Below are 19,933 nucleotides of genomic sequence, written 5' to 3'. Positions count from 1 at the left end.
TAGGCCATAATCCTGCCTACAGCTGACACATGTATAGAGACTATGAAATAAATGATGCCCACATTCTACAGAGGCCTGCTGATTCAAAAGCAACTGCAATTCGACTGTCTTGGCATACAATACTTCTCAGCGCATATGAACAACTCTTTCCAACTGACGTAATAAATTTATTTCTGCTGGGCAGAAGGATTCCTAGTGACTTCAGTCACTTCTTAGGTCTGGAAAAATCATGGTATCTAAACCTGGAGCCAAGGTACAGCTTACAGAAAGAGCAATTACTGCACCTGGATTGTAGGAGGAACAGATTTCTTTAGATTGCACTGGGGGTGCTTCCTGTACTGCCAGGAACATCAGTATCAAAAAACATAGCATTAGACATCAGGTGGTAATCAGGATGAACTGAACTTTGATCACTGTTCTTTGAATTTTTTGACAAGGTGTAGAAGCTGAAAGAAAAAGGGGAAGCCACACAGGACACTTCCTCTATGATACAAAGAAACCAATATATAGCTTCCTCCTGCAAATAATCTAATATAGGGGAGGAGTAGATTTCTGTCATGAGGCAAACGGGTTGACCAAAAGGGTGTCCCACTCCTGAAGGAAACTAACAGAACAAATGACTCTCCAGTACAGGAATGACAAAGTGGTGCCCTTGCCAAACCTACATTGCATCTTTGTGGATACATTTGCTTGTCCAGCTGCTTGCTCAAATAACTTACATGATGGATTTAGCAGAGTACCAGCATCAGGTAAAGTTCCACATTCAGACTGTCCAACAATTAGATGGTACACAGGACTGACTGCAGCTCAAGCGGGACTTTGTGAAACTCACCTCACCAGGAAAAAGTCCCTGAAATGTGAAGGGGCAACATGGGTTCTCAAAATCTGCCTGTGACACATCCTTCACCAGACCTTACGTCAAGTTTTGCTTCAGGAAACAAGGACTTTCACTAAGATTTATGGGGGTCTGTCAATCTTATCTGGGGTCTCACACCAGGAAGCCACTCAAAGCAAATGGTGACTATGAACCCACTGACAGCACAATGTCCACTGCAACACTCGGGTGGGATGTTGGCTGTAATAGCAAGTAGTAAAATTGTGATCCTCAAGCAGTATCCATTTTGTACCAAGACTGAGGCTGTGGTGCATTTACATAATCTTCAGCCCCCAAGGCATAGTACATTAGAGTTAGTATACATAGTCAGCCCTGTACAGTGGTGTACATGAAGATGCAGCCCTACAGAAATGCTTTCTCTCTGTAACAGCAAGTTTCTCACTTTGCTATCTTTGAATGCTGTATCTGTTTAGTTTGTGATGTACAGGGGAAATCAAATTTTAGGAGCCGCTCATGTGATGTGTGTAGGTCCTCAGGTGTACAGAAAGCACCAGGAAGACAATGGGGCCCATCAAAGCAGGAAGACAAAGAAGGATCCAAATATGGAGATATTTCATGCCTTTTTGTTTATAATTTAGTGTTTACAGATCATGGGATAATTAAATGTTTGGGATTAAGGGTTTAAATTTGACTAAATGACCACAGAGTGAAAATATGGCCTCCTAGACCATCTCCATTGGCAGGAATGGCCTATTGGCCAGTGTCCAGATGTACACAAAGACAAGGTCACAGAAAATGTCTTGCAGTTGGACAACAGGACAACCACAGGCCACTAATTCATGTAAGAGAGAATACAAGTCCTCCCACTTCCCCAGCAAGCCATCCAATGCAACACTTAGCATCTTAAAGACTCGAGTGCAAAAGAAAGTATACCTGACTGAAAGTGGTGCTCACCCAGAATGAATGAAATGAATCTCTAGTTAATACTCAAGAGTAATGGATCAAGAAGCAAGCCATCAAGTGCAATGATACCATCCTGCTGAAGGGTTATGCCCCACAGAATCATCATCAGGAACTTGAATTGACTTAGATCCATGACAGTAAAGAACCATTCCATACCCTTCAGGAATAAAGGTGCAGAAGTAAAATCGTTTTGCCTTATTCTAGATGATGGACTGCTGTCTTATGGTCCCCATGAGAAAAACAGACTCAGGGCTTGTGGGGAAGGGCTTCTTCCTCCCAGGGAGTTGACTTGCTATGAAAGGTGAACCATCCATTACTGAAAAGTGTACACAGTGGGGAAAGTTGAGTAAAAAATTAAAAAGTTCACAAGTCCTACAGAAGAGTAGAAAAACCTCTTTCAACCTTTCCACAGCCTTAGACTTCTTAACTTACTTTACGATGGCAAGATGATGTGACCTCTGCATAATATGCTGGGTTGAAGCGCTGTCACTTGCTAAGGAATGTTTTCTGCATTTCTAGCCATTCAGGGATTATGAAGTACATCTGCCATTTTAAGAGTTAAATGAGCAGTGTCTGGATGCTTTCAGATTCGGGAAAGCCTCTAAAGAAGGGATTACACAGCGCTACTCCATCCCAAAATAAACTAGAGGCTTTTTGGGGGGGGGGGGGGGAGAAACCCAGCAAGACAACCTATATAGGAATTCTAAAGTTCACGTGATTCTCCAAAGGATGTGCAATGGGTGAGGGGGGCAGCTAGACAGACGGCATATTTCTTTTTTTTTGTTTTTTTAAACAAGAAACGTCTATTAAATTATCATGCATGACATAGGCCATATTACATTTATATACATGACAGTACATATGTCATTTTTTGTACTTGTTTGTCCCATAGACTAGAGCCTCAGACCTTCAGACTCCTCTACCCAAGAGGATAGAGAGTAGGAGGGAAGCATTCTCCTCAAACTAGCAAGGACAAAAGCTGTTCTGTTCTCAGCTTAGGTCTCTGGCATGAGCTGTGGTGAAAGATACATAGGAGCAGGACAATATTTAACAATATTCCCCATGTGATGGGAAGTGCCTGCTGAAGGTAGTGCTGGCATACAACAGGCCAATACAAGTTCCTAAACTATCAGAATACATTCCTTGGGGGTGCACTCCAACACAATCTTGGTTATGTTCAACAGCAAACATAGGTTCAAAAAAGCTACAACAAAAACAGCTTGAGGAAGTACAGAAGGGTGAGCCACCTCGACAAGTGTCAGCAAGTTAAAGCTCCAGTGTGGTGGGAGGAGGTGAGAAGAGTGGACTGTGTGCCTGACAGCAACCTCAGAGTATTTAGCTACAAAACCCAAAAACCTGTTCCACACAAGTTCAGCAGCCTTGTACTCTAACAGTGCAGGTGTGGTACCCCAAATCCTGATGCTTTCCCAGCAGAACAGCTGCTGACTTCTAGCACTTACCTGATGGACAGAAGACTGCATAAGCTCAATCTCTCACTAGCTAGGAGACCACTTTTAGAAGGCAAAGAATGTGAGGCTACCTAAATGTAAGAGGCATTACGGAGTACCTTTCTTCCAGTTCATTAGCTCTTTCCTCTTTGGGACCCGTTTGACATTGCTAAAAGGACCCCCAGCTTTCCTTCTGTCATCCTGCTCATAATGAGGTAGGTCTGAAGTTACTTCCTTCCCCTGCGCTGCGTAACTAGTATGAAGGCCTGAAATTCCTCAACATTGTGCTCTGGGTACAGACAGTACAAACAATGCCTGTACAAGTTGAGGCTTATGATATGAAGACCCAAGAGAAATTCCAAGTGTGTATTTCATCATCAATGAAATAAAAATATACAACATTTGATCCAAGAGAGGCAGCTTCCTTGGTTCTGTAGTTTGGTCCATCTAGTTTAGTAAACTATCTCAATTTTTTCCTGAAGTTTTTATACTCCAGGATAGGCATGTACCCATGTCAACTCACACCACTGCACAGACCAAATACATAGGTCTCTCCTACCCTTCAACCAATTGGTTCTCCCCCCTTGGTACCAGTCCACAGAATCCAGTCAGGGGTACCAGTCCGCAGAATCCAGTCAGGGGTGCCAGCCCGCAGAATCCAGTCAGAGGTACCAGCCTGCAGAATCCAGTCAGGGGTACCAGCCTGCAGAATCCAGTCAGGGGTACTTTCCCACCAGGTGCTGAAACTAAACAGTAATTTTACTGAAAAACTCTCAGTAAAAATGGAGCCTGTACTTATTCTCCATTGTTGTGTGACCATGGACTTGCAGTTTATGCTTGTGGTGCGTCTTCCCTAACAGGGAATTATCCCTGGAAAAAATTATTTGAGGTTCAGTGAAAGGGGCTTTCAACAAGTTCATTGTGTTGCTGTCGCACCAAAATTTCAGCAAAGCAAAATATGTTCTACACACAGTACCCTCTTGTAAATCAAAACAATGAACTTAATCACAGGGGACAGAGAGGGGAAGGCCATCACTGCCCTACCTAGAAGCATCTTCTTTGTTGATCCACTGATATGACAATAATGTATATAATGTAGCACACATCGATGACACTCCTTCACTGTCTTTAATGTGGGGTTGATTCACTGATATGACAATAATGCATATGCTGTAGCAGACATCGATGACACTCCTTCACTGTCTTTAATGTGGGGTTGAATCCCAAGCAGTAAATCACTTTGTAGGATGGTAACCACAGATGTCTATCAAGATTAGAAAGAGGACAGAGTCTTGAAGCAAATCCAGTTAGAAAATCTGATTCTGTGGCTACAGACATGGAAAGAGAATTAGGAAGGGACATCACAGATCCATTAGGCCACCACAATCTGCCAATGGCAGATCAACTTAATAATGAAGGCAGCATCTCCTGCACAGAAGTAACGCCCCACCGTAAAAAATAAAGATGCAATGTCAAAGCCTTAGAAAAAGGAAATATTCCCCTTGAACACTGATGGATCAAGATTACCCAACCTTGGCTCCTGACGTAGGTGGGAATGAAAACAAGGACCTTCTCAAGGAGACAACCACACTCCCAAGTAGGAGTGGCAAGCAAGTGTGGAAAGAAAGCAACCCCCTGCAGGATTGAAGATCTATTATGCTAAAAGCAAGTGAAGTCACCAGGAAGAAACTTTTCAAGAATGAACTTGCAGCTCTCTGAATTAAGGACCCAAAAAGTAACCGGAATGGTTGTCAAACCTGAAATTCAAAACACCAGAAGGGGAGACGGCTTTCAAAGAGGGAGGACTTGCTTGAACAGACTATTCTCAACCATGTCCTCCTTTCACGGACAAAAATAAAGGTTGTTGCAGGGGAACAGACAACTACCTGCAGATAACCAAAATCAATAGATGCTTACAGAGACAGACTGTGGTGTTATGTGGTACAAAACATCTAATGGACATATTTGCTATGGGCATGTAACGTGCACATCTCTCTCTAAATAGATTTTTATATCTGCTTTCTCAACTAAACATCCTTGAATATGCAGCTGAAAGTATTGTGTGGGCATAGTAGTCTTTGCTAATCAAGCAGCTTTAAAAACAATGTGCACACTTCACTCGAAGTTTTGGGATTGTCTTATTTAGTCTCCTGAAGTCCAGACGAGGAAAAGAAAATGCTGAAATGGTGTGGTAGATCATAAAACTACAGGGCAATTCCATACAGGTCTGGCAGAAGTAAAAAAGGAAAGGAAAAATGAATCCACCCAGCAACAGCAATGCATACACCTCAGTAAGCCTGGTGGAAAGATACTCCGATGAAGCACACCATGGGAAGGTTTCTCGTTTAAATAAATGTGGCAACAAAGACAAAAGGTAACTTTTCAAGAAATGAACTAAGGCAACTTTGAAGCAGGTCAGGCACATAATCAGCAAGTGCTTTTAAGTTCTTCTCTGCATTTTAAGTCTACATAAGAAAAAATATGCTGCGATATAGCAGCACATAGTTTTGTCAGAATCTGTGCACTACACTAGAAAGTAAAGTCAGAGAGACAAGTAGGCTGAAGTTACATTAACAAGAATCTGTAGAGAATGGAGAGAGACATTTCTTACATTTAATAACCAAAACAAGCGAGCTTGTGACCGTCCAGCTTGTCATCAGCATTACTTGACCAAGAATGGAGAAATAAACTCTCGTAGTGCAATCAAACAGCCATTAGCCAAATTGGCTATATTAAACAGTCCAACCATTATTAAATTTAACATTTCTACATTAGATCTGAAAATACATCCACTCTCCAAAAAACATTTAAGTGCACTACACCACAGTTACAACTGCTGATGAAAATTGTAGGAGAAACACAAATGAACTGATACCAAATGAAGCCTGACAGGCTACAATAAATTATACCAGTCCAATGAGTCCTTAAAAATGTTGAAAAAAGTCCACAATGGTCGGGTCTTCTGTTTAAGTACTTTCATCCTTTCTATATTCCAATAATTATGTGCCAATCAATCTCATTTATGCTCCGAATGCAATCACAGCAAAAAATTATAGAACCTAACAGAAAATCAAATTGAAAAGGTGAAGAGAAATCACTGATGGGAAAAATCCTGCAGCTGTTCAGCAAAAAGAATTTCAAGCTTCAGCTTTGATACAACAAATGCCTTCCAGTAACTGAGAGGAAAAATTCAGAGGGGATTAAAATAAATGAAACATTGAAGGAGTTTAACAACTCAACAAAAAGCTGAAAAATATGTTTTAACTAGCTATTCAGATAAACTGATAAACTGCAAAAAAAATCAGACTTTGAAATGAAGAAAAGTCTGGCAGAGTATGACACTTCTCAAAAGTCTTAACAAGTGACGTATGTTCGAAAGGCGATAAGGAACAACTGCATAAAAGATCATCCTGTCAAACATTAGTAAGTACACTTAACAAGAAAGTTTGAAATACACATTAAAAAACCTGACGTATAATAGGTGGGAACAGCAGCTTTTTATCATACAGGCTACGCACCATTCATACTACCTTGGAATATAAATGGCCTTACATGTATAAACAAAAAGGAATGAGTGTTGAATTATATTCTGAAATGAAGAGTGGAAACTGCAACGCTACAGGAGTCGCATCTGGAATGAAATGAGCAGATTAATTTGACAAGGAAATGTTTTCATGATGGACATTAAGCAGAAAATCAGGGACAAAGGAAAAGTAGACTACAGTAATTGCTAGAGGGGCACCACTAAAGACAGAAGTGGGGAAAATGTGCTCGTGACAAGCACCATTACAGTAAACCTAACTTGCCCAACTAGAGAACTGGAAAACTGCTTCAGTCAATGATTTGAATCACTGGGGCAATAAATACAAAACGTCAATTAAGGGGGGGGGGTAGACATTTAAAAGTATTTTGCCACTAGCTTAGATCATGCACAAGTAAAACAGGCAACATTAATACACTTACTAGCAAGGGACTTACCTCCAACGTCTCCTCTGCTGTACAGCCAGGTTGCTGCTGAAGCTTACCCGTTTTTAGGGCATCGATGTACTCATCACATTTTGCATAGCCAGCATCAAGCAGCTCTTGTTTTGCCTTGAGTAACCCCTGACCCGGAGTTACATCACCAATTCCAATGGAGAAACCCCGATTAGCTGAAGAAAAAAAAAAAAAAACAAAACATAATAAAGCTTCTCCTCTCCATGACTACCATCCATAAAATAATCTGTCAATTATAGTCTGGCAGCTAACAGGATTAAAAATTGCTTCCTGTGGTACCAGTTTTTTTTTGTCTCAACCTTCGTTTGCCTACTGTGGGACCATGAACAAATCATTTAGTCAGCGCTTTGGGAAAACTGAGATAAGCTCCTCAATGGTCTACTGGACTGCATGCATAATCTCTACCTATGAAACTACAATGAAGGCGGATTTCATAAGCATCTCACAGAGACTGCTTCAGCTACTGTAAAATGTGAAGACCACGTCACAGCTTAGGGAAGAATACATCAACTAATAAAAAACACTCCAGTGAAGTCTGGGCATTAGAAGAAATGAAAGCAATTTATTGAATTAAACTTGCAGTGTGAAGAAAAGAACTTGTTTCACTTTTTTTTTTTAATTTGTTTTTCTTGCAAAGTGATTTCACTGGCTTGTGTGGGTTTATTTTTGTCTTTTACAATATTCGCTGCTTCGGTTACAGTTGTTTTAAATTTTAATTTCCAAGTGATTTTTTTTTTCAGACAATAGCATTACAATTAGTACGGCCTGAGGGTCCCTAAGCAAATGAGGTCCTGTAGGACAGCTCAAATGAATCATTTCTTTAGTTAAAACCATTTGCTCAACCAACATTTCTGACCAAGTATTCTGCAGGGATCTTTTTAAAACCTGCCAATTTAATACTTTCCAAAAACATCACCACTTGCTTGTTTTCCATCACACCTCCAGCATTTGCTGAAGTCTGCCAATGATGTAAAAGCACCTATGCAAACACTTTCAAGCAGAAGTCCTAAAGCTTTGAACTTTGTTGCATACATGGGAGTCCTATAGATGGGGTGTATGTTCTGCCATCGAATGTGCTAACCATCAAACGGCCTAACATCAAAACACCAAACTTTCATTTCATCAACAGGGTAAGTAATTACTTGTCCAACACTCCCCCCACCACCTTACTATATACACAAACTCCGAGAGCCACAGGAAAGAGGTTTGAAACACTTCCATTTGTGAGACGAGGAAGTGCTGGGCAAGTAGTTACTTACCCTGTCAATGAAATGAAAGTTTGATAGATGAACTTTCGATACTTACTGATGCTCATTGTTCAATGTTTAGCCCTTTGATGGTTTGCCCATTCGATGGCCGACAACAGACCCCCTATAGATGATCTCCCATTGTTCCTTTATACCCATTCTCTCTCGCCCCCAATCAATGCTGTTCTCCTCCAATTGATTCTTAAAGTTAAAATACAATATTTTTATGCCTTACTGATTATTCCTTTAACAGCAACTTCTGCTCTAGACTCAACTAAAAAAAACTACCAGAAGTGGTCTTTCACTTAACATTTCTCTATTTGCCTATACTCATTAATCCCAAAAACTCTACTAAAGAACGTCAACAGGTTACCACTGATGCCTTAAGCATTTAGTATTAAAAGTTTTTTTTTCTTTTAGTAGGTTCTTTAGTAGAGCTTCTGGTTTTCCGTTTTGAACATTTACCTCAGCAAATTCAGTTTTTTTTTCTTTTCAATGCCTGCTAGGGAAGGTTGTTTCTAACTTGCAGTGTCCAAGCATGTGCTTAGTTTCATCCCATTCTATTACCTTTCCCTATCTAGTTATTTGCTCCCAAAACTTTGGCTCCTTTGCTAATTTTCTACCTTCTATATCCCTTCTTGCAGTCATCCATATTAGTAAAATTTCCTTTCTCCATCAGTGTTGGCTTGGTTCCAAGAACATTTTCTTCGACTTTATGAATATAATATCCTTTATGGTTCTCCCCAAGGGCCTGCAACCAGAATCCTACCCTCTCCTTACTTCTCAAACTCCACCCATCATTTCAACATCACTTTGAATCATCACCTTTTGCTTGTGTCACACACATTAGGCCTTAACTGCACAGGTAAACATCTCTCTTCAAATCAGGTAATGCCAAACCATACTGCTCTATGGAGAGCATCAACTTACCCCACTTAACTCCTGACTTCTTCCCTTCCCAAATAAAGTCATTCAACTCTATTAATAATGGGCCACAACTTTTCCTCTGGTTGATAAAAACATACTTGACCTTTATATAAAACTAAAGGGACTAGAAAGAGTTGCACTATTTTTGTCTTGCTATCCATAATCAAGATATTCCAACTTCTCAATACGTGTATTTTAAGTGTCTTCCCACATATCCTAAGGAGCCACAATAGAATCCTTTTAATCCATACATCTAAATACTTTCATCTCATCTTTCCAAAAATATGGGTACTTCTGAACTAATTCTTATATGGGTACATTGCTTACTGCTCTAGCCTTGTTTTTTTTACTATTTTATATCCTGAAAAGGCTTTAAACTACTCAAAGTATTCCACAACATTTTATACTGGAAAAGTCCAGAAAAGATATCTGTGAATAACAACATTAACTTTTCTTATTACCATATCAGTTAAATCCTTGAATTTTGAGTCTCCATTATTTCTTTGCTAATAGTTCTTAATGTAAAGCAAACAATGGAGAAAGAGGACACTCCTGTCTTGGTCCTCTGTTCAATAAGAGTCTGACCCAAGAGGATCCCTTTCACCTTAATTCTTGCCTCCAAGCCTTCATAGATCCTCCTAATTGCACATATTCCATCAGGTAAAACAAACACTAACATTGCTCTACTTGGCATCCCAACTGACTATCAAAATGCTTTCAATGAAGCAAGCTTCACCACCAATAACGGCATTTTCTTATACTCTGTTTACTTATGGATCATCACTGTTCAATCAGTATTGTGAAATGTTTTCCTTCCCTGAACAAAGCCACAATGATCTAACACATTTGACAATACTTTTACCATTTCTAGATCCTATCTGCTTTCATCTGGGATAATTCCACCCACCCCCATTCTACTACCTACATTTTAATAGCACCTATTAGCTTTCATATGGCATTCTCCCATCCCCCTTCCAGTACCTTTACCTCACCACTATCTTCTGGTGTTGCATCACCAGGTAAAACAGTTCCTTAACTCACTAGCTGAATCACAGATAATGATATACTCCTCTTTACTACCCCATCTTGTTCACACCATACCTCCTTACCTTGTATGAAAACCAGTTTCTCACTGGATTTCAGGTCCCAAAAGGCCATACTATCACCCCAGCTGTAAATCCTTCCACCTTCAACCATACTTACAGTACCAGATCCTATCCAACATCTTGTTCAGTCTATCAACATCTCAACCCCAGGCACATTAGCTCTAGATCCAAACACTACCAGAAACTAATAAACAAATTCCTGAAGTTCATCACCAAGTATAGACTCAACCTAATACTTGGTGGTGATATTCACCCCAACCCTGGACCAATCACTTCAGATACACATACCCCCTCTACTTGCAATGTAAGCTACAAACCTACAATGAAATAGGCCAACTAACTCTCTCCTAGTCTGTCATCTCAATATTAGAAGCATTAATAACAAGGTACATGAATTGCATACCCTTCTGAATGTCTACTCCCCTGAGATTCTCTGTTTATCTGAAACCTGGTTAAAACCTAACACTAAAGACAATGAAGTGTTACCACCTGGGTACAACATACACAGGCTGGATCGTGCTTCGAGGAAGGGGGGTGGGGTAGCTGTACTCTATAAATCTGAGTTGAATGTCACCATAGATGTAATACAACCACCTCAGATTAATAACTCAGAGATTCTTGCCACCAAATTGCAACTTAATAAAAATAAATGCATTAATATCATCTGTATGTACATTCCCCCAGGTAACAATATATCTACATTTGAAGATATCCTGCACTGGCCATCATGTCACTACCCCCAAGAAACCCTACTACTTGGAGACTAACAGACTGGGGCACCTGTTCCTCAGAATCCCCAACCACCCATATTAACCTGCATGCATTTACACAAATTATATCTACCCCTACCAGGATAGGTAAACATTACCAAAAAGAAAGTATACTTGACTGGGTACTCATAAATAGTCACCCCCAACTGTACACCTCTGGTACCCTCCTTAATGGCCTAAGCGATCACCTTCTCACATATGTAATTAAGCACAAAACCATTAATTCCCAACAACCCTTACTCAGAAAGGTTAGAAACAAAAAAACTTTGACCCTGCCAAATTCCAACAAGAACTAAACTCATGTAAATGGTCTATTCTAAAACACCTCCCCTTAGAGAAAGCAGCAGCATACTTTAACGACAAATTCCTTGAGATCCTTGATTTGCATGCACCTGTTCGTTCAAAGAGAACCAAGGCAAAAACTGTGCCATGGTTTTCTATAGAGTCTAAACTCAAAATTACCATTAGAAACAAAGCATGGGCTTTATGGCGTGCTTCTAAAGACCCTCAAGATCACATTAAATACAGGCAATCCAGGAACGAAACCAAAAAATAAATTTTACAAGACAAAAAACAATACTACTGTAATTTACAGACAGTAAATCAAAATAACCCTCAGAAGTTTTGGGCAGGTTTAAATAATCTACTACATCCTGGACAAACTTCAACTCCAATCCCTGCTGCTACTATTGATAAAACCCCTGAAGATGTTTCTGATAGTTTTAACCAATTCTTTACTGAGACAATTCAAGCCCTAGCTAGCCAACTACCTCCTAGCTCCCCTGGTCCTGAAAGTAGCACCCCTAGAAACCTACTCTTGTTCAGCTTCCAACCAGTTGCCACTTCACTTATCTGTACTTTGATCAAAAAATTAAAACCCACTACACTTTCTGCTGATCAACTCCCTGCTGAGTACCTACAAAAATCAGCTGATGCTATTGCTTACCCCGTCTCAATACTAATCAATTGAACCATAGTAGAAGCTAAAATTCCCACCATCTGGAAAATATCCTATGTAATCCCACTTCACAAAGGAGGCAGCTCTACTGAATTCTCCAATTATAGGCCAATAGCTATACTCTCTCCACTTGCAAAGATTATGGAAAAATGTATTCATAGACAACTCATGCACCACCTAATCCAGAATCACCTTAAGGCAGACACTCAGCATGGCTTCCGTCCTAATCACAGCACTACTTCAGCCCTCCTAGCCTTTACCAACACCATAAACCATAATCGCAACAATAATTATATATCCTCAGCCCTCTTTTTGGATCTTTCCAAGGCATTCGATATGGTTGATCACCAACTTTTAATCCACACCCTGCAAACATTCTGTCTAGATACTGGAGCCCTTCAATGGTTTCAATCCTACCTGAATGGTCGACAGCAGGCTGTCCTCTGGCAGAACAAACTCTCTAACCTTCTACCCAACACCCTTGGAGTACCACAAGGCTCTAGACTAGGGCCCTTTACTGTTCTCCATCTTCATTAATGATCTTTATATACTGTCATCCCAAAAGTCAGCTGTACCCAATATGCTGATGACTCTACTCTGATATGCTCAGCCACATCTACAGTAGAGTTATGGTCAGCTACCCAGACCACCTTTAATACAATAGAAAACTGGCTTTCTGAACATCGTCTGATCCTAAATCCCAAAAATACTAAAATGCTGTTATTTTCACCAACACGTAGGTCTACCGCTTTCACCTTTACCATAAAATCAAATGATGGCACAATAATCTCCCCTGACCCATCTACAAAACTATTAGGTGTCATCATAGACAATAATCTAAAATTTGACCTACATGTTAACCAAACTATCAAAACCATCAATAAAAAACTAGGGTCACTTTACAGAATAAAAACCTTCCTAACCCCTCCAGCTAAAATTGCCATAGCTCGCTCTCACCTTCTTTCAACCCTGTTGTATGCATCCCCTCTACTCTCGAATTTAACCAAGACTGTCCTTAAACTCTCAATTTGCTACAACCACATTGCCAGGTTTGCCACTGGGCTGCCTTTTAGGACACATCATTGCATCAATCTAAATCAGCTTGGGTGGCTTGAACTACCCAGCCTAATCCAGTATAACAAACTGATTATGGCCTATAAAATCCTCAATAATCCGGACAATACTCCTGCACTTAAAAATATTATCACCCCCTATAACAATCCTAGACCGCTTCGATCCTCTAACAAACTACTAATTCAGACTAGCAAAATTAATAACACAGCCGGTGATTCTCTATTTGCAAACTCTGTAAGTAGATCCTGGAACTCTCTTCCAGCTGATATTACCTTACTTTCCACCTTAGGTCAATTTAAAACTAGACTCAAACAACATTTGTCACTTAACTGGCTATGTCAATGTATCAAGCCTGGCTAACTCCCTCTAGAATGTGTAAAAAAAATCTGTTAACCAGTTTACTGTGTAATTTAATTTAATCCTGACTTGCACTCAGGATTAACTGTAACCTGTGGAACTTGTTTAACTTGCTTATTTATGTAATCTCTGTAAATAGTCAGTTTGTAATATGTAATGTTTGTATTATGTAATGCTGTATCTGCTTACCCTTGGAGCTTTTTCCCCCGGGCCTCCGCTGAAAATGGACATGCATGCAGTCGGACTATCCCGGTCAACAAATGTAAAATAAAATAAAAATAATAAATTTTCTTAACTAGTATATGAAAACACTTAACCATGGTTTAAAGGGTGGTTACCCTCTGGGTAATACAGCTAGACAGCTTTCTTCCAAGAAGCGGTTATTCTCCACCACCATTTTTAAAACAGTTAAACAAAACCTTCCAAATCTTAATCGCTTTTTTCCTTCATACTTCTATCAGTTCCTGGATACTTCCCTGTTTATTAGTTATACAGCACAATTTTTCTCTCATATCTTATTATCTTCGTCATTAATTGTCGACATTCCTCAATCTGACTTGAGCATAATTAAGACTTCCATAAATATTTATGCCTTTTCTTGGTTTTCACATTCCTCTGTTTTATATATACAAAAAAAATGTGAAATATAATACCTCTACAGGATCTCTGCTTATTCAGGGCCCTACATTTGGTGACAACCCTTTCTACTATGTTACCCAAGCCATGCTAAAAGTTTTTGTGCCCTGGAATTATAAAAAGATATTTGCTTAGCAGCAGCATTTCTAAAATCACGCCTATTACCCAAATTCTCCCTTATCTTCCCTTTAGAATCTTCAAGTTGCTCCTCTTCTTATTGCATGAAATTCCCCTGATTATGCAACACTTAAACCGTTAAGTCCCCTAAAAATACTTATTAATAAAATATTTTCCCATAGCTCTTTCTCCCTTATTCCAACCATGTTTTTTTTTCTCTCTATCCTACTCACCAACAAATCCCTTATGAAAATGTCTACATTCCTTAACTCTAACTTCCACTACGCATTCCATAAAATCCTCCAACATGTAAAAAAGTATCAGTCTCATTTTTACTGCATTATCCTGCATTTTTATACAAAGGTTATGTACTTATCATAATGACAGATTTGTGATGTCTGCCTCTATCCTTCCTCAATGGAAGAGTCTTCAGGTCGGAGTCAGATTGGACCCCAGCCACTCTCAAAGCTCCTCACCTTACCTATAATCCCCTCTAGGGAGGGAGATATCTCACAGCCATTTTGCCTTCATACCAGAAAAAGGAGGATTGCCCCAACCTCAAACTCAAAAATCACATAATACAAAAAAACACAGCTGTCACGCAGCGGACTTGAAGAGTACACGATTAAGCCAATGTATCTCACACTATGGTCACGCAAGGAGTCATGAAAAGGAACATTATGATAAGTATATAACAAAGTATCTGATGTTGTCTCTTCTGTCTGTTCCTCAAGGAAGTTAGAGTTCCCAGCTACCAGTACATTTGAGAGGTCTCATGAAAGAATATTCCAGAGCAAAGCTGAACTAAAGACGGCCTCTTGGCCTAGACTGCAAGCCCAATTTATAGTGAGAAATAAAGGTATGGACATTGGACCAAACACCACAAATGTTGCCAAGCAATACTCTGGAGAAGAAGAGTGTAGCTGCAGCCAAAAATCTTGAGTGAGCCCGAGAAGGTCCGATTTTGACTTCCTTGCTGGGAGGGTGGCCTAATGGTTAAGGTGTTTGCCTTACAAACACAAGGTACAGGGTTTGAATCTCACAAGGGATAACTGGCTTGGCTTAAAATGGCTCACAAGGGCAATTAGCCTAGTACTAACCAGCTAACCAGGATAAAGATAAACGCTTCTCCTTGAAGACATGAAAGAGACAGATAGCCAGAGTGAGCATTATCATAGACACCCCTTACCCAGCCTGGTTGAGGAAAAGGAGACAAATAACTGATCAGTCTTTCTAATCTTAGTATGATGCTAGTAGAAATTAAGCTGATAATTCACATCCAGCAAGTACAGAATATATTCAATTTTACTGGAGAAGTTTGGGAAGAAAAGAGGAAGGTCGATTAAGAGACATTTCAGAAGCCACCTTTGGGAGAAAGGAAGGATTAATTTTTATTTATTCTGTCCGTGAAGAAAAAACAGACAAAGAGGTTTACTAGACAGAGCGTGTAGCTCCAAAATCCATCCTCCTAGTGATGGCTAACAAAAAATAAAGTTTACCACACCAAGAATTTCAAGTCAACTTTGGCCACAGGTTCTAAAGGGGGGGGGGGGGCTAGTTAAGACCTGCAACAGAATGATAATGTCCCAAGTAGGTGACAAGTCTCTACATGGAGGTCGGAGGAGGAACACACCCCTGAGAAACACTGTGGACCAGTCTACGGGAGACAGTGGATAAGTAAACAGGAAATAGCTGCTAGATGCATTTCGATAGTTGTGTAATTGGTTCAACCACGGAATAGAGATTCTAGAAAATCTATAACAGCTGGAAGAGAGTCTGAAAAAGGGTCTTGTTTTTTGCTGGAAGCCCGGACAGAAAATGCTTTCCACTTTTACAGATCCTTCTGGTAGAAGGCCTTGGAAAAGTGGTAAAAATGTGAACTTGGGAAGAAAGCCTGGACTGTCTAGCCATCACTGAAATCAGAGAAAACGTGGTTAGTTTGAGGGCTTGAAAGTCCAGCTAAGGCAACTTGGATGGGTTAGACTGAAGATGTGGGGCTGAGCCCAGCATCCAAGGAGGTGAACCATATGAGGCTAGAAGGGAAACAACACCTGCAGAGGCCAAAAAGGGACAATAAGGATTAACATGCCCTTTCTTGCCAATGTATTCTGAAGGAATTTCAGTATGACAGGGTTAGAGGGATGGCTATATAGGAATCCTGGGAGCCAATTGTAAGTCAGAGCATCCCTCAGTGACTCACCCTCTTGGGGGATGAGGGCAAAGTACCTGCTTGCCCTTGGTAAGCCAAAGATTGCAGTAAGGTCAGCCCAGCTAATGATCTGACCTATTTTTGGAGTGTGGGACTACTTAGAAGGAAAAAGGATAGACGTGCTCAACCTCTCTGCTAGAAACATTGGACTTCTCCTTAATGTGCACTGCCATCAGAAATTAGTGAGAAGACATTGCCAAACGCCACACTCGTGTGGCCTCCTGCCATAAATGCTAAGATTGTGTTCCTCCCTGTTTGTTGATCTATCAGACCGCTGGCACGGTCTGAACTGAAATAACCTTTGGGAAGAGTGTGCCCTAGAATACCTGCAATGCTAGGACAACTGCGCTCTCATCTCCAAAACGTTGATGAGAAAGTTGGCCTCTGCACGGGGCCATGTGCTTTAGACCATTTTTCCAAAGAAATGCCCCACACCCCACCCCAAGTGCGAAATGTCTGTGTTCACTGTGGCTTGTGGTTAAAGTAGTACAAAGGAGGACATCTGGGATACAATCAAGAACTCGAGCCACCACTGGATATAAAACCTGCCTTGTGAGCAAAATCGGAAAATTCATTGCCTGGCGTCTAATAGACCACTGAGCTGACAGTCCATTGGAGAATTCTCATGTGATACCTGCCAAGGTGGATCAGGGTATAGTCGCTCTATCACACCCAAAATGCCTAGAATCAGTTTTGCTTGTAGCTACTGATATGAAAGAACAGCCAATGGTTGTTTGTGAATTTGTAAAGATCCAGATATCTTGATGGATGGATACCCAGGTGGTAAAGTGCAGGGACAAGGGTCCTCCAATGCCTTCAGAGAGCAACAGTCAAGCAAACATTCAGGAGCAGTGATAGGCCTCTTGGAGAAGGGACCTTGAAAGCCATGATCTTACAGGCCACCTTTGCCTCAGGGTGGATGTCCACAATTATAGAGCCCCCCCCCCCCCCCCCAAATATCAGGAGGAGGTTTCTCTCCAGAAGTGTTGGGAACAAACTCCTGAGACTTGTAGAACCAAAGTTTCTTCCCAGTCTTTTAGTTTCTTGAGGGTGTTTGGGGGGGGGTTGAAAACTATCTTCATATGGCACAGAGGGTCTGACCATCTTGTTCACTCCTGGACATCATTTCTTTCACTTATGGACTTGACTATTGATCTGTTATAGGGGCTGTTCAAGAAAGATGTCTTGAAATGCTCCACAAAAATCACACAGGTGCAGCCAACCATGTCTCCTTACAGTTATGCCAGTGTCTGCAACTCTGAGACTTCCATGGCATTGGAAATGAGATGCCTTTAAGACATTAGAAAAGGACTGGAAGGTAGCCAACTGTGAGTTGACTCTCTTCTCCTGTGTGAGATGGTCTCCAGAGAAAAACTTAACTCTGGTAAGGGAAGTATAACCAAACCAATGAAAATGGGCTCTGATGTGACGGCCCAATCAGAGGGTTTAGATATCTTAGGTGTTGCAGCCAAGAAATTGGAGTGATCAGTGGATAATATTTTGGTTCTTTGGGATTTTTTTTTTTTTGGTTAAGTGAGAAAATCTGCTAAAAAAAGACGGTGAAGTGAGAAAACATCCAAAACCTGTACTTATCTAAATGAGTCTGAGAACAGAAGACCACATCTGTAGCAATCGGGCAGAAAAAGAGATTAGAGTTCTTTCTTCTTTCACAGAATTATGGGTAAGGAGAGGAGCCTCAGCATCTGATCCAAAATTGAGTGTGGCTCAAGTCAGATCAGAGCCTGATCTGAAGATCCATCTGTTGAGGAGTGGACCGAATAGACATCAGATTTTAGTTTTTATTAGTGCATGATCTGAAATAGTCATCAAATGTATGACAAAGCTATAGATACAGTTGCTATCCAGTGTAACCCAGTTCTTGTACTTTGGGTAATACGTAAATTCTGACAGAGAATGCAAAGTTCCTGTAATCACGGCTGCACAGGTAAAAAAACACACTCTCCAAAGCCAAGAACACAGTATCCATGGGACCAGACAACATCCCAGGCTGCGTTCTACATGAACTACAGAACGAACTGGCACCCCACCTAAGTACTATGTTCAATCATAGCCTCACCTCAGGCTTTGTGCCTGCTGAATGACGCACAGCAACGGTTATCCCACTCCACAAGGGGAGAGCCACCATGGACCCCAGGAACTACCGCCCTATTAGCCTGATGAGCCTGGTCTGCAAGGCCATAGAACGTATCATCATGGAACTTGCAAAGACATCGGTAATCCCCAAACTCTGGACCCCACCTAGTTCGGATTTGTAAAAGGCAGATCATGTCTCCGAAGCCTGACAGTCTTCTTTGAAGCAGTCACCAAAGTCGTAAACAAGGGTAAGGTGGCTCACACAGCCTATCTAGATCTTGCCAAGGCTTTCGACACCATCTTCCACTCTGGAATTATAGATAAACTCACTAAACTAGGTATAAATCCCTACGTCACAAGATGGGTTGCCAACTGGCTCACTGACAGAACCCACACTGTGAAAGTAGCAGACTCCAAATCCGACTTCAGACCAGTGACAAGTGGAGTACCACAGGGTTCAGTCCTGGGTCCTCTCCTGTTTAGTACCTACTTCTCTGAAGTACAGGCTAACACAGAAGGTCTTTGGCTAATGAAGTTTGCAGATGACTGAAAACTAGGAGCCATAATCGAAACTCCTAACAATGTGGACATCCTACAAAAGAACCTCACTGAGACAGATGCCTGGTGTCAAAGCCATGGCCTCAAGCTCAATGCCAAAAAGTGCATTTTCATCCCCTTTGGCAAAAACTCTGTACCCATGAACTACAATATAGGCGGTAGTATACTTAACACCAAAAGTGTGATAAGAGACCTTGGGACACAGGTGGACAGTAGTCTCTCCTTTGATAATCACATCGCCACAGTAGTCAGGAAATCCTTCTACGTGGCACACCTCATCTCAAAAGGTTTCTCATCCAGAAAAAAAGAGGTCATTGTTCCCCTCTACTCATCACTCATTAGACCCATTAGAGAGTACAACGCCCCTTTTAGTATGTACCGCACAAGACATCTACAAAAACTGGAAAGGTCAAAATACCTCACAAAGAGGATTACCGGCCTCAAACAGATGCCCTATGCAGACCGTCTCAAAAAACTCCAGCGTTACTCCATCGCATATCGCCTACTCAGAGGTGATCTCTGCCTAACATACAAAGCCATGTCAAACCCAGAGCTGTTGGACATGCTCCACTTAAAGAAATCCCAATCCCTCCAAGCTACATGCTCTAGGGACCTAAACCTTGTCACCACAAAAAACA

At 40.9% G+C, this 19,933-nt stretch overlaps 1 protein-coding gene across 1 annotated transcript in view; it reads right to left on the bottom strand.

Annotated features, from left to right (window-relative positions):
- The window catches only part of POLR3A (RNA polymerase III subunit A), a 1,593,947-nt gene that overhangs the window by 529,504 nt on the left and 1,044,510 nt on the right, over window positions 1-19,933 (bottom strand). Inside the window, exon 16 of the mRNA XM_044055661.1 lies at window positions 7,225-7,397. Within this exon, the coding sequence (XP_043911596.1) occupies window positions 7,225-7,397 (173 nt within the window). The remainder of the gene's footprint in view (window positions 1-7,224; window positions 7,398-19,933) is intronic.

The sequence above is a fragment of the Protopterus annectens genome, chromosome 14.part0 (genome assembly GCF_019279795.1).
Source record: "Protopterus annectens isolate FY-2018-M chromosome 14.part0, PAN1.0, whole genome shotgun sequence".
Classification (NCBI taxonomy): domain Eukaryota; kingdom Metazoa; phylum Chordata; order Ceratodontiformes; family Protopteridae; genus Protopterus; species Protopterus annectens.
Note: the sequence above shows the minus strand (reverse complement) of the source record. Positions and strands in the feature narration are given on the sequence as shown.